At 36.1% G+C, this 27,594-nt stretch overlaps 1 protein-coding gene across 2 annotated transcripts in view; it reads left to right on the top strand.

Annotated features, from left to right (window-relative positions):
• The first annotated feature begins 930 nt into the window (after window positions 1-930).
• LOC109092622 (transmembrane protein 132D) overlaps window positions 931-27,594 on the top strand; it is a 44,183-nt gene continuing 17,519 nt past the window's right edge. The window contains exons 1-2 of one of the 2 annotated variants that reach the window (XM_042730043.1): window positions 931-2,239; window positions 20,184-21,096. In XM_042730043.1, coding sequence (XP_042585977.1) covers window positions 20,309-21,096 — 788 coding nt within the window. In that variant the 5' untranslated portion in view covers window positions 931-2,239; window positions 20,184-20,308. Of the gene's footprint in view, window positions 2,240-13,298; window positions 14,421-20,183; window positions 21,097-27,594 lie in introns of those variants that run through there. The other variant, XM_042730042.1, reaches the window with a different exon arrangement.

Raw genomic sequence — 27,594 nt, 5'->3', positions numbered from 1 at the left:
ATGCACTCATTTACATAATGTTTTAATTACAGATGTACCTTTATGAAAATTAAACATGGGTTTAGCCTACTACAAAATAAATAAATAAATAAATAAATAAAATAATAATAAATAGAAATAAAAAAAAACAATTTAAACTAAAGAAACCACACATTAACATGGTTTTGCTATACTAGCCATTTAGTATTTATTGTGTAATAATACTAATGATAATCGATCCGAATGACTAACGTTATATGCAATGCACGCATACAGAGCGCGTGATCTCTGTGACGGCTAGATGCACAAAACAGACCCTCCCACCTCTGTAATAAACACTGAGATGTTAGTCCCGTCCGAATTGGTACATGAATATCGCAGACGTCATGTGGTAAGAATCGAAACTCAAACGTAGTTTAGAAAACTAGTCCCGTCCGAATAGGGCTTTAGTTTTGTTTTTGAAGCTGGTAGAACATTCTGATGTCTGGTAGGCCGTTGTGAAAAACTAGCTTGCTGCTGGAGCTAGTTTTAGTCTTGCCAGCAGGAGGTGCTCGTTCCATGACTTGTATGGGTGCAAAAGTCTTAGTATAAGGAAACGGACTTCAGAATGTAAAAAGAAACATGAAAACAAACATGTCATGAGGCATTAAACTGGCCTCCTGACATTCTGTTGTAATTCCCCACTTTAGATATGAATTTGACCTAATTGTTTAGGCTGGTGGCACATCCTGATGGCCGTATTGAACTTATCAGGATGCGCTACCCCTGTGTTAGAGCAGCTTCATTAAGGCGCGGACTACTAATGCAGCTGATGCATGCAGTAGACAGTCTGGAGGGCGCTAGAGAGTCAGACAGGAAGTGCTGAGCTGCAGTTGGAGAGGAAGGCTCTCCCCCATTTTGTTTCTGGGATTTTTTTTTCTTCATTTGTTTAACTTTGTTTAATTTCAAGTTATAAAGTTTGCAGTATTTTATTTTTGTTTAGTTTTTTTTTTTTTTAACCCCAGGCAGTTTTAAAACTGTTTGGGTTTGAGCTACTTTTGTTTTTGTTTTTTTGATGGCTAAACTAATTAACGATGGAAACAATGGCTAATGGACCAGATCTGGACAAGGATTTTGAGGAAACGAACAATAATTTTGAAGGAGACACTGCTTTGAAAAGACGGATTATGAAAGACAATGGAAAGGATGACAATGAAACATGGGCAACTGTGGTATCGAGAAGGAAGAGAAATGGAGCTGAAATGGAGAAAGGACGCACTGAACAGCAACCAACTACAAAAGGTAAAGAAAAGGCTGACAAACGGTGAAAAGAGGCAAGAGGAAAGTCAGAGAAATGAAATGATAAATAGATTAAAAGACAAAATGAAATATCAGAGAGAATACAAGAAAGAAACAACATTGATAATGACTGTGGAAAATCTGGAAAAGCTAACTGCTATGAAGATAAAGCCATTGAGGACAACACTGGAAAAGGTAAACTATATGGACTAAGGAAAAAAAAAAACGACTGAGTATGAACTTATAATGGAGAATGAAATGGTTTGTGACAATTTATTGAATGGACTACTATTAAATGGTCAAATGTGTAAAGTGAGCAAACTTTGTGAAATGGAGAGGGTAGTTTCTTTTTTATGTTTGCCTAATTATATCAATGACAAGGATGTACTACAAAAACTGCAATGCTGGGGAGTTACACCGATACTGCCGTTGAGAAGGAGGTATTACCCAGGGACAATGGTGGCAGATGGAACAAGATTTATAAGAGTCAAATTCCCTAATGACATGGTGTCACTTCCATATAACACCAGTTTTGAAATGGAGGAAGGAACAAGAGGAACAAGTTTTTCAGAGTCATTCATGATCAGCAAGTAAATATATGCAGAATATGTTCAAGTGCTGAACATGATCAGAAAGACTACTCACAACTAACGTGCAGAGAATGCCTGGAGCAGGGGCATTATGCACGGGACTGTACAGTCCCATGGTGCCAAGGCTGCAGAAAGGCATTGCTAAGATGCGCATGTGAAACAGATGAAGAGGAACATGAGGAAATGGAGACGCATAATGAAGTGGAGTATTTGGAGAAGGCTGATGAAGAAAATGCATTACAACAAACAAGTGGATTAACAAATGATATACTGAGCAGGATGGAGAAGAGGTGATGACTGGACTACAGCTATTTGTGGACAATATGGAGCAGAATGTGATGGAAAATAAAGAAGATAATAATGGAACAAAGGACAGTACAACCCTGGAAGAGGTAAGCGACATTGGGGAGAAGAAAAAAGATTTGTGGAAAGAAAAGTTTTTGAGTAGGGGGACTAAAGTGAAAAAAGCAGGACAAATAAACTTTGAAAAAGTCTTGGGAAGACAAAGAATAAGAGAATCTAAAGACAGAAAAAGGAAGAAAGCTGAGATGATTGCTTTTGCTTAGACATATAGAGGGAAAGAAATAGAGTTAAAAGAGAATATTCCAGAAGACAAATTGTGAACACAGTCTTAAAGCAAAGTAGACTTGATTTGGTTTTATGTAACAGACAGTTAGAACTGTTCATCTCAAAAGTATTTTAGAAAAAGTTCAGTGAATGTGATTTTTTAAATGTAATCATTGATTTCAGTGGAGCTGAGGTCCAGGGGTGTTTTCAATGCAGAACTTTTAAAAAACGAGTTGTACAAAATGGAAATAGAGAATAGTATAAACAAATAGTATAAACAATATCCTATATGAAGAAGCAAAAAGCCTGTGGTGGTAAAACTTGAAAAAAGCTATTATAAAATATCCATTGAATATTCAAAAAGAATGCAAAACGCAATGAAGAGTAAAAAATATTTTTAAATAAGGAATGGGAAGAAGAAATGAAAATGGTGTCTGAAGGAAAGATGAATATGATGAAAACAGTGTTTTTAGAAGAAGAATTTAGAAAAATAGAGGAGGAAAAGTGCAGGGGAGCTAAAATAATAAGCAGAGCGAAAAATACAGTAGAGGGAGATAGTAGTATGAAATTCTTTTATGAGTTGGAGAAAACAAGAAAACATGCAGAACTGATTAAAAGTATATAAAAAGATGGAAAAGTTGTGAAGGAAAAACAATGTATTTTGAATGAAGTGAAGGATTTTTATACTACTTTATTTAAAATAAAAATGATATAAATGTGAAAGATGAGTTTTTATTGAATCAAATTCAAGTGCAAGTAAATTAAGAACATAAGAGAATGTCTAATAAGGATATAAATGAAGAGGAAATTGAAGAGGCTATAGACCAATTGAATAATGGGAAAAGTCCATGCCTAGATGGCTCAACATCTGAATTTTATAAGGTTTTTAAAAATGTTTTAACATCTATTCTGCACAATTTATTTGCTGAAATTTTTAAGCAGAAAAAAAATGAGTGAAAGCATGAAGACAGGAATGATAAAAATCATCTATACGAATAAAGGCGTTAAAGAAGTAATCTTTAACCTGTAAAAAGTAAATCTTTAATCTGTAATCTTAAAATTACAGACCGTTGAGTATGCAAAATACTGACTATAAGATTTTGGCTAAGATCTTGGCAAATAGACTGAAAAAAGTGATTCCAAACATTATAACAACAAATCAGGCATATGGTGTCTTAAATAGAGATATATCAGACATAGTAAAGAATAAGAGACCTAATGTGGTATTTGAACTAAAACGGTGAAGGAGAGTATTTAATTAGCATAGATTTGGAAAAAGCTTAGAGTAAAGTATAAATATTTGTTTGACTTAATTGAAAAATTTGGGTTTGGGAGGAATTTTATAACATGAATGAAATGTTTCTATACTGACATTCTAAGTTGTATTAAAGTAAATGGGTTTTTAACTGATTATATTGAGATTTTAAGGTCTATAAGGTAGGGATGCCCATTATCGGCATTACTTTATACTTTAGTTGTTGAACCGTTAGGAACAGCAATAAATAAAGAAAAACAGATAAAAGTTATTTTAGTGGAAAATGATGAAATGCAGCAAAAAATATTCCAATATGCAGATGACATGACTTTGTTTTTAAAGGATTTAAAGAGTATTGAAATAGCAATGTTAATATTTGAAAAATAGGACGAACAGGAGCTAAAGTCAATAAAGAAAAGACTGAATATATGAGGATAGGGAAGGTGGATACTTTAGAAATACATTTGGAATTTAAAGATCAGAGGAATGAATTAAAGATTTTAGGGGTTACACTTGGGAAAGATGAAATGAATACAAGAGACCTGATTTGGGAGGAGGTTATAGGTTAAATAGAAAAAAGACTAAACTTTTGGAAACAAAGAGACTTAATTTTAAAAGGGAAAGTATTGGTTTTAAATACTTTATTTCTGTCTAAGATGTGGTATATTTTAAGCGTGGTTAGTCTGGCAGCATGGGCGTACAATAGAATAAAAACATTATTTATAAAGCATATAACACAATAATTGGGGAAGTGGAAAAGGGAGGTTTGAGACTCATAGATCCAATGAATGAAGAGTATGAGAATAAAGACGATAAAAAAAGTTTTCAAATGATAATATGGTATGGAAAAAAATTATGAGTTTCTTTATAAATAAGTGTGGGAAAATGGGAGATTTTTTTTTTTTTTTTTTTTTTTTTTTTTGTAGATGAATTTTAAAGATAATATGCTTGAGAAGATACCTGAATTTTATAAAGTAGTCTTAAGAGAATAGAAAGTTTTTAAAGAGAATGTTCATGTGGAGTTTAAAGGAAGAGATCAACTATTAAAACAACCCCTTTTCTTAAACAAATTTATTACAAGCAATAGAAATAGAAATTTTTATAAGAATTGGTATTATGCAGGATTAAGACAAGTCAAAGATATTTAAATATATAAAGGATTTTTACCTTTACAGGCAATTATAGATACACTAGAGGAGAATGAAGATATAGAAAACAGACAGTTGATAACGGAGCAATACCTCAAATTAAAAGAAGCTGTGCCACTATAATGGATTAAAAGCATTGAAGATAAAGAAATAGGAAATGAGAAACCTGAAACATTTTTTAAAAAGTAAATGATGAACAGATTCCTTTCAATGGCCGTGTACTTAAAATGTTTTATGCATGCAGTAGGCAGAGTCTGGTTCCTCATTAAAGCTAAGCGGGCCAGAGCCTGGTCGGTACGCTGGTGGGAGACCATTTGTGAAAATGTAGCTTGCTGCTGCAGCTAGTTTTAGTCCAGCCAGCAGGGGGTGCTCATTCCCTGACTTGTTTGGGTGCAAAAGTCTTAGTATAAAGCCTTCTACACACTGACCGATTTTAGCAATCCTATAAGATCATTGCTGGTCACACTGTACGACATGGATCTAATAAACTTGGGTATGACATGCAAACTGTACGATGATGACACCTATTTACTCGCAGGCTGCAATGCACATTTCTATAGAAGAATAAAACATCATTAGCATGCGCTAGTGGTAAACAAAAAGAGCATAATGAATCACACTTTTGCAGCTGTAGTTTTTATGTGTGCTGAAAAAAAGTGGAAGCTGCGAAAGAGGAAGGAATAAGAGATTGAGGTAAGCAGTTTTATGTTTTAGCGCAATGTCGTGTTGATTTCATGTCGCATTTTTATTGGTTGGTCAGCAAACGTGGGTCGTAACTGTAAACACACAATGATCATGCTGAATTTCTGACACTGCCAGAAAATTATCATAGGCTATCTTTGGTCACAAGATTATGACAACGGCCGTTTTTTTAACCGCTCTCACTGTACGATGTACTCTAGGACCACCGATTATGAGCCACGATAACAGAAATCGCCGCGATTGTTTCACAATGCCAATCTTTCGTCTGGGAAAGCCAAAAATCATACAGTGTGTCTCGGGCTTAAGGAAATGGACTTCAGAATGTAAAAAGAAGCAACTTTTTGATAAAGTGTTAAAATTGCGCTACCCCTCTGTTAGAGCAGCTTCATCAAGGCGCAGACTACGAATGCAGCTGTTGCATGCAGTAGGCAGAGTTTGGTTCCTCACTAAAGCTAAGCAGGCCAGAGCCTGGTCGGTACACTGGTGGGGGACCATTTGTGAAAATGTATGGTTACAAAAGTCTTATTATAAGGAAACGGAGTTCAGAATGTAAAATGAAGCAACCTTTTGATAAAGCATTAGAATGGCACCTGTAAAAAGAGTATCATTCACATGAGGCATTAAACTGGCCTCCTGACATTCTGTTGTCATTAATTTCCCACCTTAAAGGGGTGCAATTATGCTTTTTCACTTTTTCAACTTTAGTTAGTCTGTAATGTTGCTGTTTGAGCATAAAAAAGATCTGCAAAGTTACAAAGCTCAAAGTCCAATTCAAAAGGAGATCTTTTATTTAACAGAAATCACTTTTCAAAAACTACAACGAACGGTTCGTTTTAACTACAATGCATATTTTCCGGGATTTGTGATATCACAAAGATCAACGAATGGGAAGAGACCTGGCTGAGCTGCACTAGAGAAGACAACGAGTATTATCACTAAGTTGGATACGCGCTAGTGTTTCTAAGACAGGTGAACTTAGAGTGGTTACAATCATCCGGGTTTAAATCGTGCTCAGATTGATTTGATTTTGACAATATTTAAACCGAAGTTTGCAGCAGGCTGCTATGGTAAGAGGCAGGACATTTCCAGACCAGGTGCCGAGTGCTGTCAATCACACACTGGCCCAGCTAACCAATCACAACACACACTGACCCAGCTAACCAATCACAGCACATCTCGTATTCCAGAAGGTGGGCCTTCATTTGATACAGGAGCTATTCGAGCCGTTCATGCCAGACTGGGGAGAGAGGTATTGTAATAAATGTAAAATATGTGAAAAATAATGTTTTTCAAACAACCTAGTATGAAAGCCTGTTCTAGTACACCCCCAAAACAAAATCAAGACTTTGTTAAAGAGCATAATAGGACCCCTTTAAGCCTAACATGTGTTTAAATGTCACCACTGATGAGAATTGTGTGATCTTTGAAAAATATACATTAGGTATTTACATGCAAAATATTTAAATTGTACCTGAAGTATACTTGCAATAGTTCCACTTTTAAAGGGGTCATAGGATGTTGCTTAAAAGAAAATTATTTTGTGTATTTGGTGTAATGAAATGTGTTTATGTGGTTTAAGGTTAAAAAACATTATTCTCCACATACTGTACATTATTGTCCCTCCTCTATACCCCGCCTTTCTAAAACACATTGATTTTTACAAAGCTCATCGGCCTGAAAAGCTAGGTATGCTCTGATTGGCCAGCTATCCTTGAATACCTCAAGCGTGTGACAGAAATGTTACACCCCTCACCATACTGTGATGCCGTCTCCCAGCACGACCATACAAAAACATTAAAACCCATTACAAACGAGGCAGTTGTTGCATCCACTCGGGACATAATTACTGATTATAATGACTTATACAGTCTTTTTACAAGTTGCGTTGCATAACGTACCGCGTGAACGCGTTATGCTGTCTCTCCATATCACTGTATGCTGTGTATGCTCTTTTGTATCATCCACTCCACAAGGATGCACGGTTTTCTTTCGAATCAAAGCTAAATACACGTAGATACAGCACATCCTTGTGGCGCGGATGACACAGAAGAGCATACACAGCATACGTGATATGGAGAGACACAGAGGAGACCGTTGACAAAGGAATTGTTAAATAAAGTCATTATTTTTGTTTTCTTTGCTTACAAAAAGTTTTAGAGTCACAGAAATGGAGAGACACAGCACATCTGATGGCAGATGGAGTATTCTGACGACGACTTTCATACCTTTTATGGACCCTGACACTGTTATTTACTTGGCAGTCTATGGGACAGTCTCAAGCCTCCAGGTTTTCATCCAAAATATCTTAAATTGTGTTCCCAAGACGAACGGAGCTTTTATGGATTTGGAACGACATGGGGGTAAGTGATTAATGACAAAATTTTCATTTTGGGGTGGAGTATTCCTTTAAAGGCAGGGTATTCCAGAGTCGTGGCCCTGACACCACAAATGCATGCTTCCCTCTACGCTTTAGCCTAACGTGAGGGACCACCAACGAAGCCTGGTCACAGGATCGTAGGCTTCTAGACGGAGTATAGAGATGAAGAATTTCAGATAGATAGACAGGAGCTTGGTTATGTAGGGATTTATATACAAAGAGGATAATTTTAAAGTCTATTCTCTGACAAATCGGCAACCAGTGTAGGGATCTAAGAATACGAGTGACGTGTTCATGTTTACGACACTTTAAAAGAAGTCTTGCCACAGCGTTTTGGACAAGCTGTAGTCGCCCAATTTGAGATTTAGATATACCGCAATATAAAGAATTGGAGTAATCTAGACGCGACATAACAAACACATGAACAGCCATTTCTAGAGTTTTAGAAGTGAGAAAGTTTTTAATTTTAGACCGTAAACGAAGCTGATAGAAACTGGACCCAATAACAGAAGCGATATGTTTATCAAATTTTAAATGCTGGTCAACTATAATACCTAGGTTCTGCATCCGTGAGGATCTAGAAATGGATAAACTTTCTAGCCCAGGGCTTATACTGTACACTGAGAGTTCTCATTTGGACCGAAAACTATTTGCTCGGTCTTGTCCTCATTTAGGAAGAGGAAATTTTGGTCTAGCCAAGATTTAACCTCCTTTTAACATTGCAGAAGAGAAGGGATCGCAGTGGAATTGTTTTTCTTGATTGGTAGATAGATTTCAGTGTCATCTGCATAGAAATTAAAAGACACACCATGTTTTCATAGAATAGAGCCCAGAGGTAGCATGTAAAGAGAAGATAGAGAGGGAGCTAAAACAGAGCCTTGTGGAAGGCCACAGGTCAGAGGGGCAGGGGAAGAGGAAAAATTACCCAAATTCACTAAAAACTTTCTGTCAGATAGGTACAGTATGACTGCAACTTTTTCACAACGTTTGCTTTTAGACCTACCCAAGACTTTAATCTAGATAATAGTGAGGAGTGGTCTATTGTATCAAAAGCAGCCGATAAATCTAAAAGAATAAGAACCACAGAGTCTCTGGAATCAGTAGAGAGGTAAATATCATTTAACACTCTCAAAAGGGCGGACTCAGTGCAGTGAGCAGACTTAAAACCAGATTGAAAAACCTCATAAATACAATTACTAGTCAGCAAACGTTGAAGTTGATTCAGCACAATTTTCTCCAAAACTTTTGAAATGAAAGGCAAAACAGAAATAGGCCGAAATTTTTTTTTAGGACAGAGGGGTCCAGTGAAGGCTTCTTGAGCAGAGGAGTGACCATAGCGACTTTAAGGTTGCCAGGAACAGAGCCAGTTTGGAGATACCAGACCTGGCCCAATCAAATCAATAATTAATTTTAAAACTTTCAGGTGAATGATATCGCTAGAACAGAATGAAGGTTTAAGATTGTCAATCACCTCCTTCAATTCCTGGAGGTTGATAGGTTCAAAAGCATCCAAAAATGCAAAGGCAGATTACATGACTGGAGAGATGGTTAAAGTTAAAGTGGGGCAGACGAAGTCTGAAGTTAATAATTTTGTCACTAAAATATCTCAAGAAGTTTTCACAGAGAGCAGCAGATTCAACAGGCAAGGTGTTAACAGAAGGATTTGTAACATTGAATAACTGAAAACAAAACCTTAGGTTTAGAGTGATTAGTTTCGATTAGATTAGAGAAGTATGCAGCTTTTGCCGACTTACTGTAGCTGCAGTCTGGTAAGATGTAAGAGTCTCTAAGCATTTGAAGAGAGATATGCAGCCTGTCCTTTTTCCATTTGCTGCCTTAAGCCAGGCAGAATTCAAGAGGCTAAGATGTTGATCAGCATCCAAGTCAGATAACGGTTGATAGAAGTGCAACTGTGAACAGCATTCAGCAAAGCACAAGTTAAAATTTGTGCTAAACTGTTGAGAGTAGAAACGAGAGCGATATGAGAGAGATCTGGAAGAGACAGTGTGAATAATATAGGTTTAAGGTCAGAGATCATAAAATCTGAGCGCACAATATCAGTCACATCAAGCCCATATGAGACTACAAGATCCAACATATGTCCCTGAATATGAGTAGAGACAGGAGAGTTAAAAAAAAATGCACAGTCAGCAGGGATCAGATCAGAAAATGGAATTAGATCACCAATCTTTATCCAGGATTCCGTGATAAACATAAAATCCAAGTTGTGAGATGAGTAAAAGTCATTTAATAAGAAGGTCTTATTCACCAAGGAACGGGCATTTAATAATGCCATAAGATGTCACAGATTTCTGTGGGTTACTCCCCGTCGTCGGGAGCCGAGGCCGATTCGGTGGAGACCGGCATGAGAAACAGTACTCAAGTGCAGGGGGAGAACAGGATGAAGCCACCGGTAGGCCACATCCAGCAGGCGCCAGGTAGTAGAGCCGCCGTAAAACGATTTGTGGGAAGGATCTGAGAGAAAGCCAGCCCTCAGATGAGCTTTCAGTTTTACGATGTATCCTCCACGGTTGCCTCGTTTCCTCCTTCGCTTTCTCCGTGGGATGTGAGGGGCCACCGGCGGATACATTCCGGGATAACCGATTAGAACGACTCATTAGTATTGTTAAAGGAGCAGTCCACATCTAAAGTGTAAGATTTGGTGAATCTGTTCGCAACGGAGTTGTGGATATCCAAGAGTGCTTGGCAGTCGTAGATTAAAAGTGTGTAGCAGTTTTAAAACAGAACAGACAACCAGACAAACAAACATGAGAGCGACAGTCGGCAAGCTAAATACACAGGCGCCATCTTGGTGATCACTTTCCACTTTCACCTCATTTCCTCAGCATCCAGCACGGATCAGCTCTAGGCATGACCAGGCGGATATCGTCCTCTTTTGGGAGGCCAAAGAAAGTAGTTTCTCTTTCACAAGGAAACACGCAGCGACTCCACCACATGGCGGCAGAGGAAACAGCGAGAATAAAAGTTACACCTTCTTTCTTTGCATGAACATTTGGGCGGCGTTATGCAAATCTTCCCACACAGTGACGTAGAAATGTGTTAGAATGAGCCGTTTTAGGAGGGTGTGGATGAGTCTTAACTTTTATAAAGAATATCTCTTTGGATTTGAGACTTTAGTCTTTGCAACTTTACAGATCTTCTTTATGCACCAAGAGCTTATAACACTGAAATCGCATCATATGACCCCTTTAACACAATCAAATATACTTTAGTTAGACTTCAGCACTACTTTCTTACAATTAAAGAACATTAAGTACAAAATTAGTTGTTCCATTTTAGCAGACTTTAAGTATACCAGTTAAGTGATATGTAAATAAAATGTAAATATATTTGTAGTATAGCATGAAATAAAGTTATTTCAAATACATTTTTGTATATTTATTTTTCACTAGGTAAGGCCTCTGTAAAGGCTTTTCAGTCACCCATTTGGCCAAATTGTTAAGTGGCTGAGATTACTATTTCAGTAAAATGAATCAATTTAAATTAACTAATTTTATGTAAGGGCTTTATATATATATATATATATATATATATATATATATATATATATATATATATAAAAATGAATCAATTTAAATTAACTAATTTTATGTAAGGGCTTTATATATATATATATATATAAAAACACTGTTTGACTTGCTTTTGCCTTCAGAACTGCCTTAATTCCTCGTGGCATAGATTCAACAAAGTGTTGGAAACATTCCTCAGAGATTTTGGTCCATATTGAGATGATAGCATCACGCAGTTGCTGCAGATTTGTCGACTGCACATCCATGATGCAAATCTCCCGTTCCACCACATCCCAAAGCTGCTCTATTGGATTGAGATCTGCTGACTGTGGAGGCAATTTGAATAAAGTGTACTCATCATTATGTTCAAGAAACCAGTCTGAGATGATTTGAGCTTTGTGACATGGTGCATTATCCTGCTGGAAGTAGACATCAGAAGATGGGTACACTGTAGTCATAAAGGGATGGACATGGTCAGCAACAATACTCAGGTAGGCTGTGGCATTTAAATGATGCTCAGTCGGTAGGGGCCCAAAGTGTGCCAAGAAAATATCCCCCACACCATTTCATCACCAGCAGCAGCCTGAACCGTTGAGACAAGGCAGGATGGATCCATGCTTTCATGTTCTTTACGCCAAATTATGACCCTACTATCTGTCGCAGCAGAAATCGAGACTCATCAGACCAGGCAACAGTTTTCCAATCTTCTATTGTCCAAATTTGGTGAGCCTGTGTGAATTGTAGCCTCCGTTTCCTGTTCTTAGCCGACTGGGGCAGCACCCAGTGTGGTCTTCTGCTGCTGTAGCCCATCTGCTTCAGGGTTTGATGTGTTGTATGTTTAGAGATTATATTCTGCATACCTTGGTTGTAATGAGTGGTTATTTGAGTTACTGTTGTCTTTCTATCATCTCTAACCAGTCTGTCCATTCTCCTCTGACTTCTGACATCAACAAGGCATTTTCATCCACACAACTGCCGTTCACTGGATATTTTCTCTTTTTCGGACCATTCTCTGTAAACCATAGAGATGGTTGTGCATGAAAATCCCAGTAGATCAGCAATTTTTGAAATACTCAGACCAGCCCATCTCTGGCACCAACCACCATTCCACGTTCAAAGTCACTTAAATCCCCTTTCTTCCCCATTCTGATGCTCGGTTTGAACTTCAGCAAGTTGTCTTCACCACATCTAGATGACTGAATGCATTGAGTTGCTGCCATGTGATTGGCTGATTAGCAATTTGTGTTACCAAGCAATTGAATAGGTGTACCTAATAAAGTGGCCGGTGAGTGAGTGTGTGTGTGTGTGTGTGTGTGTGTGTGTGTGTATATATATATATATATATATATCTATATATATATATATATGTATGTATGTATGTATGTATGTATGTATGTATGTATGTATTTATTTATTTATTTATTTAAAAATAGTGTTCAATAAGTATAGTGTCAACCATGTGTGTACATATTATTATTAAAAATAAATCAGATCAAACTTTGGTTTTTTGTTTTGGCCCTCCTGTAAAGTTGGTGAAATGTCACTTACACCCGTCTGGTTCTCACCCCATTACCAAAATTCTTGATGTTAGGTTGGTTGGTCATGAGATCGTACAACTGGATTTAAAAGAAGAGTTTATTTGCAATAACATGCAAATTGACAATGCAGTTCAGACAAGCTAACTAACATGATATGATATGATTTTTAATCTGAATTTTATTGACTTGTTGATAATGACAATTTGTAGCAAAAAATAACACAGTCCTACTTCATTATTCATGTAAGCAAAACACCAATCAGTATGCTGTGTAAGGCTCTTTTTGCTTTGTCACATGCTCCAAAATATTCACAAAATGGTTTTGATTTACTGTAGAGCCAAATTAGATTGAAAGGCAACATTATTGAGAGTGAAAACATGTTGCAACATTTGTTACAAGAGTCTTGTGTTCTTCTTTCTAATAGTTAATAAACAAATTAATCAAGTATTTTAAAGTTTCCTGAACTTTGTGACAGGAATCCACAAAGGGCTACTATACTTCAACAGTATAGTACCACCAGAAATTACAACAGGAAACTAAACTTCCTCATACTGTATTATCTATATCTATATTAATTTCTCTTGATATTAGAACATTGATATATATTCCTTCTCTCCATATGTCTCACCGTCCTTATCTATAAACAAAAGAAATGCAAACTGAAACGTTTCATAAAAGAAACAGCCCAAAAAATGTAGTTCCAAACATGACCACGAGAGGTCACTGTCACTCCACAACCAAAGTTCACAGGTTCACTCACTTGATGACAAATTTGGTGATTTAAGTGAAACTTTCTGGTGTTTTGTTACGTGCATGATTTCACAGTTACACTACAAATTTGCCATGTTATATAATAAGAATAACTCAGTCATATTTAATCGCACGACTCCCACCGCGTGTCTCGTGTTTAATTCACTGTAAATCCTGTCGCTCGTGCTCTGAGCTGCTGAGGATCCAGAGCTCGCGATGGGTTACTGGTGTTTCGCGCTGCCACAATACTTTCTGCATGGACGAGACCACAACAGGACGACTGAAGTCAGAGACAGTAATCAAAAAAGAGAAAACTGATATGTTACCTTTCTTTTGTTGGATTATAATGGAAAACTGTGCGTTAATTTAGAGGAGATCAACAAAATGAGTTCTAAATCTCTCTAAGATATCCAGTTGAGGTGGTACATTTCTTAATCAATCATGTAGTAGTTTTTGGCACACTTGCCGCTGTTCCAGTTAAAATTACTGAGAAGCGCGTGCACAGGTGAAGACTCCACAGGTAAAACAGCATCATGATGCTGACGGAACAAATGCGCAGCTTAGTCTCTCCTGTTTAGGAATCAGAATCGCCAGAAACGTTAATGGGACATATAGACAACCCCTGTGGCCAAAATGAGCGTCTATTCTCACCTATGGCGGATCCTGCAGATATTCTTTACAACGATAATCCCGGCTGTCACACAAGGTATGTGGATTTCTTCAAGTCTACGAGTTTGAAGAGCTAATAATATATAATGACATTCATGAACTGACATTCTGTAATGTTTTGGTCGGTGTGTATAATATAATAGTGTATTTAGGACCAGGGAAAGAGGTTTTTATAATAACCGAAAAATAACTGTGCAGAAACATTTAAAAACATCTAAATGCTTTCTATAGCCTAGACAGGCTATTTACTGTATCTTATGTTATCTTTTATGAAATAAACGTTCTTAGTACACTAAACAGTATATCCAGCTATTAAATTCATAGAGCAATGTCATAACATCGACATAATCAGTTGAACTGATAATTAAATTTATTGTAATAAAAACTTTCCCCATTCGTCTTGGGAAGAATTCATCATACATCCTTTTCGAGAGAGGTCATTTGTGGCTCACTTGGTGCCGTAGGCAAGACACTTCATATCAAAAGGAAAAGCAGTACTTTTAATTAAGATGTTACTCATGTCCAATATAAATTTTCATGCAAAACACAACTGAACTTGACATTTCTCATAATGCATTGCCATTGAAATCCTGATAGTATCGTGACTCAGTCGGTGCAACTTATTAAATTTATATAAGGGAATGTATGATTTCTTCTGCAGCATTTGCAAATGCACTATTATGAATGGCAACAATCTTTCTGACAAACATCAATTTATATATTATATCTATCTTTAAGGTACTTAGCTGTAGAAACTGCTTTGCTTTCAAGACCTCAGCATCCTGATAAAGGCATGATGAAGATTAAATAATAATATAAAACCCTATAAAACCTATTTTTCAAAGAGGTTCTATTGGAAGTTTTATTGGCATTATTGGATACAGATCTATTCTAAACCATTCGTCAAATGTCTTGGTTCACTTCTCATTCTTTAGTTTTCCATTTCTCAATTTTCTTCTCTAATTTTTCTCTATAGTATTTTTTGCAATGAGTGCTTGTTTCTAAAGGCATGGTCTGGATAGGATTAGTGCTCATCCTGTCCCAGAAACAGTGTTTCTACAGCTTCACTCATTCATTTGCGCTGTGACATCTGTGCATGTGTGTCCTCTATCTTCAGTGCTGTTTTAAGACATTTTAAAATCACTATTGTGTTTTTGCACACAATAACATGTATATGTAAATGATACCACACAAGGAAGAGTGCCCTTCTTGTAGTATTAGTGAAATACATGCTTGTATACAAGCTCTTAGTTAATACTGAGTATCTTACATTTCAGATAAAATTTGTTGAGTTTGTTTATATAGCCTCTATTTTTTTTAAAAAAACATTTCCAAAAGAAGCAAAAGCATCAAGCAACCAATCAAATTTTAGATATTTCATGGGTACTGGTTTGTTCAACTCACCATCAGTCATAGTGTTGTACAGTGCGATAGCTTCACTTAAATGCATTCAATGCAGAATATTAAATGTTTGAGGCATATTTCATTAAGATGTATCAGGTTAGACTGATATCAGATTACATTATATGTACCATAGGGCCATATGTTTTACATTAATTTTAATATTGTTGATTTTTTTAACCCCATCGGATCTCCATTTCAAGTCTTTGTCAGTGTGATGCACTTAAATCACCTGCTTAGGATTTACTGTGGTGACATTTGGCATTAAGAATGTATTATAAAGGTTAGTGCAGACTTACAAGGTAGTGAGCTTGCTTGTTGACAATATAGTAATGTAGTATAACCACAGAAAGGATGTGCTATATACTAACAGCTGTCATAATATTATATTTATGTCATCAGTATGAAATTCTTCCAGCATCAAGTCCCTAATTGGGCAGTGTGAATGACCTCTGCTCTGCCATCTGTGGTTGTTTATCCTGAAGCATAAATGGTACTGTAACTGCTGCATTGAATCTCATTGTAATGGTTTGCATTTGCCTGTTTTACCCTAACAAGATGTTTGTTAAACACAGATAAACATTATGTATTGGAAATTCATAGAAGATCTCTAAATGGCTTGCAAAATGTAAATGTAAATTAGTATTTATTTACCAGAAGTAATGTTCCAATTTACTAAACTTATAGACATGTTTCCTTTAAAAGTAACTGAGTATGTCAAACTGTGTCAAAAGAAGATTTTTTTTAAATTTATTTTACTTAAATCATATGGAGAGGATTGGGGAGGGGGGTGTTAAAGTTTCATAGCAAGAAAGCGTGTCATTTCCAGTTTTACTCAAAGAAGTCTGAGGTATTTGGAAAAAGAGAGGCAACTGTTGATGTGTCTCAAGAGGATGCACATCTGTGCTGTCAGCTAAACTGTTTGTAGTCCCCTGAGTCTTTTCACTGTATTCTCACAGCATGGTGATTTTTTCAGTGTTTTCAAAACTACTCAAGAGTTTCCCTTTTCAAAAAATGAAAAATGATTTTCATATTTCAGGTTGGTCTAGACCTCCAGTAAACATCTAGGACAGTGAAACTAAATGCAAATAATAAAATACCATCAACTAATCTTGAATAGTTTTTAATTATTGATTTAGTAAATATAATAAACAATAATAATCATATGGTTCAAGGATATTTTAAGGACATTTTTTTGTTGCAAATTTGGTTGTGTTGTGTTGGGTCACCAATTGATTTCAGATGTATATCAGTAATGCCACTTTTGCTGTTAAAACCATTTTGCTAAGCACATACAGTCAGCAGAATGCTTTAGTGTGGACTGATAATGCTTGGATGTATAGAATCTGAGTTATTTTATTTACTGTGTAGTTTCAAGTGGTTTGTTTTGATGTTTTAGTTCAAGTTCAAGTTCATTTATTTATAAAGCACATTCAAAAACAGCCACAAGATGGACCAAAGTGCTGTACATTAAAACCATAAATACATAAAACAGAAATAATAAAACATATTCGATTAAAACCAAAGGAATGACAGGTAAACATTCTGAAGACAGAGTAAAAATCAAGACAGTAATATAATGGTATAACAATGGCATATTAGTTGGCCAGATCAAACAAGTGCAAGGTTTGCAAAATCGCTAGCCCGACGTCCGGGGGCTATGCTGTTTTCCAGTCGGGGTACCAAAATGTATCACTGCCCTGCCCGACGGGCTATTTTGAATAGTGATATAAAATTCCTAACTTGATTCTCATTGTTCACTCGCTTGTAGGGATGAAACATTTACACTTGTTTCTAAGTCTTGCAGATTTAAACATTCATACATTAAAAAAAAAAACTGGTGCGTATTCAGAGCTGCGCGATGATGGCTGAACATGTTTCTTTGGAGGTAACAATTGCTTACAAGAACACAATGATTGGAAGTGCTTTGCCCCTCCTCTTATAGAAATCAGTCTGCTCTTACAATCTAATTAGTATGATAGTGATTAACCTGTCTAGTACTCATTCACACTTTCACGTGTGCTGCTGATATGATTAGTCAATTAATGTTAGTTGGTCATTTTGTGTGATGATTTTTTTTTTTTTTTTTTTTTTGGCCAATGAAGTTTTTAGCAATTATTTAAAATGCATCTGATCACTCTACACAATAATCTAGGAACAATGGGAATGAACACCACAACAGCTTAAGCAGCAAACTTATGTCACAAAATTATGTCACTGCCAAAACTTTTGGCTAAGACTGTACATTAAACATGCACAGTAAACGTACTGAGCATATCTAAGTGCACATTAAACATACTGAGCATTTATCTCAGTGTTTAGCATGCATCCTTAACACTGTTTTCCCCAGAGTGTGGCTAGCCGGCTTATTATTTAGAGCTGAATGCAAGCAGATGTTATCTATGTCATCTGCTGAAATGGAGGGTAAATAGAATGGATGCTGACCTGTTGACCTGCACAACTGTTAATGCTAATGCATCAAGTCCTGCTGATGGCTAGCACAGAGACCCTTACGTGATCTCTGCACTCCAAGCCAAATGTGCAAAATTACAGAATGTCACACATATTTAAAAACGTCAGAGGCAAACCACTCACCACAAAAACACATAAATAACAAATATATAAATCATCTGATCAGATATTTAGATATTTCTTTAGAGGTGAATTAAGTATTTAAACATTTATGCACAAAACCAACTTAACTCTGCTATTTCTCCAATAGTAGTAACATGCTAATTTATGCATACATTTCACTATTGTATAATCTCATGAAGTATTTCCTTTATGAGTGTGAATTTGATAAAGAAATGAATAAAAGGTTTGTGACAATTTAAGAATGTTTGTGTGTACACGTGTGTGTTTCTGGAGCCTTGATTAAAAAGTTATCCATTTCAGAATGATTTTTTTCCTCATGTCCCATGAGTTCAGTATGAGATTAGTTTGAGTCATGGCCTTTCACTGTAATGACTACATGACCCTACCATTCAATCTAGCTTTTTAAAATTACTTCCAGGAATTGTATGCATTCTCTTTTGAGCTCATCTTCGTTATTGGAGTTTTTTTTATGTTTATTTTTACTGGCACACAATACACTTATTTTCGAGTTTACCAATCTGCCGTAATTTTTGAATTTTTGAATTGATATTGTGCCCATAAGATGAAAGTGGTTGAAGATGGGGTGGATTAAAGTAGGCAGTATTGGATGCAATGTATCAAATTTACATTGGGTTTTGATTTTCATCATAATAAAATTTATTATTTCCATATGTGGCAGGAGACTAGGACGTTTTTAATGTTATCTTTATTTCATACTAGTATATTATGAAATAAAAATTTGACAGTGCTTGTCTGACACTTATTTGTTATTGAAATATTACAGACAATACTGCTTTTGACAATCCTCATAATACCATCTGGTCTTCATACAGTGCATTTTAGTTTATTTTTTTAAATATACTTTATTGAGATAAATATGAAAGATCAAGAAAACCACAGTGCATTTTATGTTTATGTGCAGCCTGGTCTCGCAGTGAAAATGTCACTCTAGCAATTGTTTTATTGCACACATATAAGATGTTTTTATGATGTTTTAATTCTTTGTGAATTAATGAGTGCTATATGATTAAATGAGGCTTATTTCATATACTTCATTACAGTCTCATTAAGGATACATTAAAAAAAAATTGTACTTAATGAGCTCAGCTGTGTGAATAACATTACAAGAAAAAATGTTGCAAAATGAATATATTTTTGAGTCAAATGCTTAATTAGAAGATTGCTAAATTTAATCCAAAACAGTCAATGGTGTAGGCAGGGCAGCAGTGTTGTGTGACTTTGGCATGCTGGGAGATTTAAATTGGGATATTAAAAATATTTTGCTATGATACACACGTGCATTTCTAAGTGTGATAATGTCTGATCTAAGTTTCATAAAGTGTACAAATTCTTTTTGGGCCAGTTTATGTGATATAATGGGATGTCATACAATTGAAAGTAGTGTTAATTTAATACTGCCAACTTTTTTTTTTTCATAAATAACCAGATGTGAAAAACCATGGCCATCAGGCATCAAAAACATCCATCCATCCATTCTTCAAACTGCTTGTCCTATGTAGTTATGACCGAGATGCTGGAGCCCATCCCAGCATTTCAGGCCCAAGGCAGGGACTTAAAGCACCTATTATTTAAGGCAGCCTCCCATCCAAGTACTAACCAGACCAAACCTTGTATAGCTTCCAAGATTGGGGTTCTCATTGTTGTATGGTCATAAGCTAGATACAAAACCAAAAACAGAGACATTTTGGTGTTGCACAGCACTATACAGACCCATTGTATGCCATGAAGACAACATTACACCTAATTTCTCTATTTTTTTATTTGTGTCTTTGTTCTCCTGCAGAGCTGGACAGTCAGGAGATCTCTAAAGCCACCAAATTCTCCACCCCATATCCGTTGTTCCTTCCTCTAACTTACCAGGTATGGGATGCTGACTATTTTCTCTTAAAAGAGGCTGGACAGGACATCATGCGAAATTCTAGCATGCAGAGCCACACGCAGCCGTTTGTTGTACTCCGAGCGGGACGTCTCCCAGTTATCAATGCCAGCTATGGCCCACTCTCTACCAAACGGGAGATCCCCCTAGACTTAGTGCAGTCAGTGCAGCTATTCCAGCCATCACCACCAGTTTTCACCCTCAACTGGAAACTCCAGTCCTTTGTCCTGACCAGATGGGTCTATGCATCTTCTCCCAAAGTGCGAGTCCTGTTTTACGTGGCTGGAAGAGACTGGGACAGAGGAGAGAAGGAGAAAGAAATGAAAGATGAACTGCCTTGTGTGACTGTTTATGCCTTCTGGCAGACTCAGGAGGTTCGGGGCTCCTGTGTCATTGGAAATGAGCATGGGACTTGCATGGCAGAGGTTGATCCTCCTGAAGGTTGGTTCAGCCCAGTTGAAAGCAGTTCCAGTCGGGAAAGACAAGGGCCAACGCAGGGGAATCCTGTGGAGCTGTATTATCAGGCCCGACCCAGCGCTAACGGCCCATGCACAGCCAGTGGGGAGGAGGGCAAGAGGTGGGATATGGGTGATGAAAATGCTGGCCAGCCTCAAGCTGAGTACATGCCTGTGACCCCAATGCAGAGGATCGGGAGTGTTCGGCTCCTGCAGGTCAAACAGGGGGCCATGCCGGTGTCTGTGCTCAGACTGAGAGAGGCTGTGGTCATTCAGACCTCCTCAAAACCACTTAAGAAGACTGATATTGCCTCCTTTTATGTGTATGTGAAGAGCTCAGCCAACCTGAATACTTTCTCCCTCAGGTAAGCCTCAAGCATAGATTTTTGTCAGGAAGTTTCCCCTTTTAGTTCACTTCTTCTCAGTAATTTAATGTTAAACATGTATGCATTGGAAAAGCAACTTATATTTCAAGGTTTACATTTTAGCAGTTCATGCATTTCCTGGGAATCAAACCCACAAACTTGCTGTTGTTGGCGCTGTGCTCTAGTCTTAGGAGCTTGGGAATGCCTCACCACTGCTTTAATGCTTTATGAGAAACATACAATTTTTTTTTTTTTAATGGATTCAATAATGGATTATGCATTTTTCCTGAAAATATCAGTATAAATCAGTATGAAAGTATCATCCTTTCTGGAAGCAGTGCAGATTATCAGTGTGGAGTGGAGAAATACACGTAATGATATTCTGAGCTGTTATTCTGACTGCAGAACTCTGGGGTCATCAAGTCTGAGAACATAGTCTGTAAAGCTCATTGTGCAGATTTGAGCATCTAGCTACTGTATATGGCTGAAAAAGACATGCACGTTTATTCCCTCCGATTATATGCAAAAGCCATGCTGTGCCACAAACACATTTTCTTTGCCTCTCTCACTCTCTGAATGCTTTAGCTGCACATTCATTGTCATGCTGTCCTTTAAAAAGCATGTCAAAATAGAGAGCCTCGGCTTAGTTGGAGAAGGTGAGCATAATTTAGGAGCTAGAAAGGGTTTAACCACAACCTATGTTTATAGTATTCTTGTACTATTTTCAAGAAAATATTTAATTACACTAAAGATAAATGGTGTAAGTGGTATAAGCATCAAATAAAAAGTATTGCCACCTATTACCCATTATGCTTTGCTATTCTGTAAAAGTGTGCAAAATGGGTTTGGGACAGTATGTGTAGATCTACCTTTGTAGAACAAAGTTTGGGTCTCCTTTTTAAACGTTCTCTGGGTGTGGAAGTAAAATTATTGATGTTGTACTATTGACATTTTTCTGTCACCGACAGAATGGAAGTGAGGACCTGAACTAAATCAATTTGACGACCTGAAATAACCTTGCCATCTAGTAAAATTATCTGATATTTTGTTGAAACTGAAACTTGTTGAATTGACTACCCTGCCTTAAGTTTGGGGTATATATATATATATATATATATATATATATATATATATATATATATATATATATATATATAAAATATATAATATATATATATAATTTTTTTTTTCAATTATTAAGAAATTTGTAAGAATGTTAGCCTTTTTAATAACTGAACTTCATTATTATCTAAGCTTGATTGTAACATTCTGATGTTCTGACTTTATGCCCCTATATTAAAGTTTTCATTTTAATTCAGAAATGCAAAAATGTGTTCATCACTGAACAGTAAAATGAATGTCACTCATTAATGGCTAAACATCAACTCCTTCTCTTTAAATAATTACATTTGAGTTGTGTAAGAGTTTGTGATTCAGTGGATTTCAGCATTGAGAAATGTGGAAAATCTCCTAAAATTCAATTAAGAAGCTCAAGAAGACTGAGGAGATTTAAGATGCCATTTGTAGACTTTCAGTATTGTGTTTTTCGAAAGCTATGGTCTACCTGTAAAGCTGCTGTACTTGTGATTTATGATCATAAATGTGCACTTTTGTAATGTGTGGACCATTTTATATTCACATGTCTGGTTGTGTCTGTTATTATTGTGTTGTCCTTGCCTACTCCTTCCCCTAATCCCCTTCATTCTTAACATCCATCTATCAGGCTTCCCTGGTGAAGTTCAGTCCTCTCTGAAGCACAGTTTTTCATCTACTCCTGCATGAGTGTGTTTGAGCCTTTTTTTTTCTTTTTTGCTGATGTACCATCTTTCTCTTTCTTTAAGCCCTGTTGCTCTTGCCACTTAATCACTGTCGCCTTAAATCTCAGTCTGTCCACGGCCAGCTCTCCTCTATACAGCTCACATCAGTCACTGCAAACCCACTGAGGACAACTGTCCCACAAGACATGCCTTCTCTTCTTTTCTCTTCATTTTTTTCTGTACTCCCAAAATATTTAAAATCCACACAAACATTGTTACATTTCTGCCTGTTATACAGTAATCAATTTTGAAAATGATTCCAGATGGTCAGTAGATATTTTTCATTAAGTGGCACTATTATCAAATTATGAACAATTCCTCAATGCCCTTACAGTAAAGCATGTGAGTTTTGGTGGGGTTATCACACTGGTGGTTTTAATGGTGATGAAAATGTAGTAGAAATGAAAAATATATCATTAGTATTGGGCCTAAAGGAATTGTTATCATAGCCTCCCCTCAGGATATCTTAGTGTGAAGTGTGAATCTAGAATCAGACATGACCACTTTAAAAATGACAGTACACAAGCTCAATGGTGCTAAAGCAGTAGAGCATTGTTATTGTAGAGTATTCTTATTGAGTGAACACATACAATAAATATTTGTGAGCATGCAGATCGTGTTAACCATATGTCTTGTATAGTGAGGGTTATTTGTGGTGTATTTATTTGTATGTATACATGTGTATGCTTCGTTGACATCTTCTCAAAATGGTGGACCTAATGTTTGTGACAGAGGGAAAGAGGGACAAAAGACTGCTTACTATTATCCTATAATGAGGACTAAACTAAAGTGTACTTCTTCACAAGGACCTGCTTATATTAGATTAGTAAATAATAACTGTGTAAAGTGATGTGTACAGCCATCAATGTATTATTTCCTGAATTATATATTTGATATGTTACTGAAATCAGTAGATGGCCTTCTTAGCTCTGTATTTAGGTTTCTAAATCACAAAGGAATCAATCATTGTGAACGCTTCACCCAATCAAGCCTTGTGAAAAATAGCTACTCCTTCACATCTAAATTAAGTCACATATAAATCTGTCAGGAGGTCCATTAGGAATCACCATGATAAATTTCATCTGTAGTCGTGCTTATATTTTATCACGCAGGAAGTGACACGTGTCACAGTTGCATTACAGCTGGTCATAAATTAGGAGGTTGTGAGGCAGGAAAGATAAACTGCTGCTTGGTGATTGTTTTGATTAAATGAGTCAATTTTGATAATTTTGACTAATCTTTTCATAATTCAAATGCTGTGAGAATAATTAGAAATGTCTAATTTGGGATTCTCATCTGACTGTCTTGCTAAATTATATGGTAAGGCTTTTGGAGTATTCGGGAAGGGTTTGTTAACAGAAAACACAGAAAAAAAGAATCGGTTGAATCAAAAAGTATCAAATGTGGAGCCCTGGGAACTGACAACTTGTGCACCATGTGCACGATAATTGAAGAAAAATTTCCAGGCATAAATATTTTTTACAATCTTGAAACCTGGGGCCATATGTATAAAGCTGCTCAGAGTAAAATTTTAGTATTTTAAGTGTGTCAAAATTCTAAGAATGGCGTAATTTTACTCTTATTCCTAGACTTAAGAATAAAAGTGATTCATAAAGGTTCCTAAGTGTTAAGACTAGGTCTCAGCTAAATTATTTAAGAGAGATGGAGAGGTATCCTCACCTAGTTGGGAGTAACAAGATGGCAGCAAAGAGGAGGAGAAACACACTATCCAATGAAGAAATGACGTATTAGAGTTACAACATGATATGACGTTGATAAAACGATGCAAACTTCATCAAGATAGTCAATTCTTTTTGTAACTGATCAAGTAAGAAATGTAATAACTTCTTTCACTCTACAAATCAATGCTCTAACTGCAGAAATGAAAGTAGTAATTACTTTTATGGGGGGCTGGAAAATTGGATAAATGCAGCAATGCACTGGTGACTTTTTTCTGAGCCCACATTTCACTTAAACCATCAAAATACGAGGGAAAAAAACTGACCACTTTTTCCAACTGCTTTCAGTTGAAAGTAGCTAAAACAGTCGCTAAATGTTGCTGGATTATGTCAAAATGGCGTGTTCACTGATCTATATAAATAAAAATATAGATCAGAGGGAGAGTTTTGGAATGTAGATAAGGTTTGTCTAAGAAATTGATTTGTTGGTAGGCTTTTGAAAAAAAGTCTCAAAAGGGGTGAGGAAGTCAATAAATCTAGTGACAAAATTACTGAATTGGCAACATTGATATTAATTACTATTTTGGTTGGTCCTCTCTTGTTTTTGCATGTGTTCATAATTTTTGCCATGGCCAAAGTTTATGACTGCACAATTTGGCATGTTTCATTGCATTATTATCACAAATAAAACAATTGACTCTTAAGCAACTATGCAACATGCTTACAAAATCTTTAACTTTTTTTTTTATTTATTAATGTTGAAGATGTCAAATTTGTAGATGTCAAATCACTTTTTGCCACTACTATAAGGCAGTTCATTGACATTCCAACTGACGGTCAAACCATGCAGCAAAAACAAACCACTTTTATGAGGATTGTGGGCTTTCCTGGAGTTGTTGGAGCCATTGATGGAACTCATGTTCACATCATTGCTCCAACTGTAAACGAGAAGACATACCAATAGAAAACAATTTCAAAGCATCAGTAATAATTTGTGATAATTTTGCACAATTCAAAGCATTTTTTTAAATACATTAAAATATTAAAATATTTCAGTGTCTTAAATAATTTTTATTATAGTTACATTAAATGATTGGTGTTGTGCTGCTGTGACTACACATGAGATGGCTCACTATTTTTTGGGCCATTTTGGGTTGACGTCATTGTAGTCCTTAGTTCACAACCCTTAAGTGTCACCTCAGTCAACACTTAAGAATCAGTCTTAGACTTTACTAAAAGATGCTTTTCGCTTCTTTATAAAAGTCTCCTACTCTTAGACAAGTCCTACTTTTTACTAAGAATTTTTAAGTCCTACTAAGAACTTTTTGACACTTAAGTCAAAGCTTAAAGGGATAGTTCACCCAAAAATGAAAATTTGATGTTTATCTGCTTACCCCCAGGGCATCCAAGATGTAAGTGACTTTGTTTCTTCATTAGAACACAATCAAGATTTTTAACTCAAACCGTTGCAGACTGTCAGTCATATAATGCAAGTGAATGGGAATCATGGCTTTGAGAGTCAAAAAAACATTCACAAACAGTGAAAAAGTGCAGACTTATATGCATTACCACCACCTATCTCTCAAATGGACCATTGACACTCTTATCTACAATATCAATTAGGAGTGTCATATCATTCCCATTCAAATATGATGCCAGAAAGATCAAACCATTATTTCATTGGGGGACAGGTAAGAATAAAAGAGTTTAACAGATTGTATAGCATTTTCTCAGAAATGCAAATATAAATGTGCAACAAATAGCATTTCCTCAGAATTAGCCAATGGCATTTTGTTTATCCCATTGTTCCTTACATTTGGCACTTGGTGAGTGTTAATTCAGGATCTGTGTGTTTTCTCCACTACTTGGTCATTCAGTATTCTCAATATGATTCTCTGGCATTTCCTGTACGTGTTTGAGTATGTGCATGACATTTCAAAGCCTACATTCATTATCTGAAATGTCATGGATGTTTGATGGATAATTGAAAAAGGGCTCACAAATGGACTTGTGATAGCAGATGTCGAGCTTGCTCTATTATACCCTCTACCAAAATACTGTGAGGTTCTCAACAGTGACACAAGGTGATTTGGGATGGATGTTTCACAAGATGTTTGGTCTCCATAGGTCAAATGGATTGATTTGGTTTGGTGTGTTAAATGTCGATCTTGAACAGATATTTCTGGATTGTCAGAGAGGGATAAGTGTGGACTTACTGTGAAGGGGCATCTTGCATCAATTTTTTTAGGGGCAACAGTTGTAGCCGCTCACAAAGTCTGAATTATTTGTTTAAAAATAAAGTAAAAATAGAAATATTGTGAAATATTATTACAATTTAAAATAACTAATAATAGTTTTCTATGAATATCCTATAATGGCAACGCTGAATTTTGAGTAACCATTACCAGTCTTCAGGGTCACATGATCCTTTAGAAATCATTCTAATATGCTGATTTACTGCTTAATTATTAATAATAGTTCTTATTATCAATGTTAAAAATGTTAAAAAAATTTTTTTCAGGATTCTTTGATAAACAGAAAGTTCACAAGAACAGCATTTATTTGAAATATATATTTTTTGTAACATTATAATTGTCACTGTACTGTTACTGTCACTTTACTGTTTACAGAGATATTTTATTGCACAAACACATAAATATAATGCAAGCATGTAGTGTTTCAAAAAAGGAATTAGATGTTAGTTTATAATGACACGATTCTAATCAAAAGTTATAGTATTATTAAAACATTATGAAATATGTTGCATTTGAAACCTTCTTGCTTCAGTTGATGCATCTGGTACTAGGAGTGAAAATGCACACTCAGGAACTTGCAAAGAAAAGATGACCCAAAAAAAAGATATTGTGAGAGATTAAAAATGTTCGTTAAAGAAAGTGAGGGTAAAATCTGGTTTTACGTCTGAATCTTCTCTATCAATGCCCAGATTAAAGCTCCCATGAGCCCTTCACTCAAGACAGTGATTACATATTACAAGAACAGAG

This window comes from Cyprinus carpio, chromosome B8 (genome assembly GCF_018340385.1).
Source record: "Cyprinus carpio isolate SPL01 chromosome B8, ASM1834038v1, whole genome shotgun sequence".
Taxonomy (NCBI): domain Eukaryota; kingdom Metazoa; phylum Chordata; class Actinopteri; order Cypriniformes; family Cyprinidae; genus Cyprinus; species Cyprinus carpio.
Note: the sequence above shows the minus strand (reverse complement) of the source record. Positions and strands in the feature narration are given on the sequence as shown.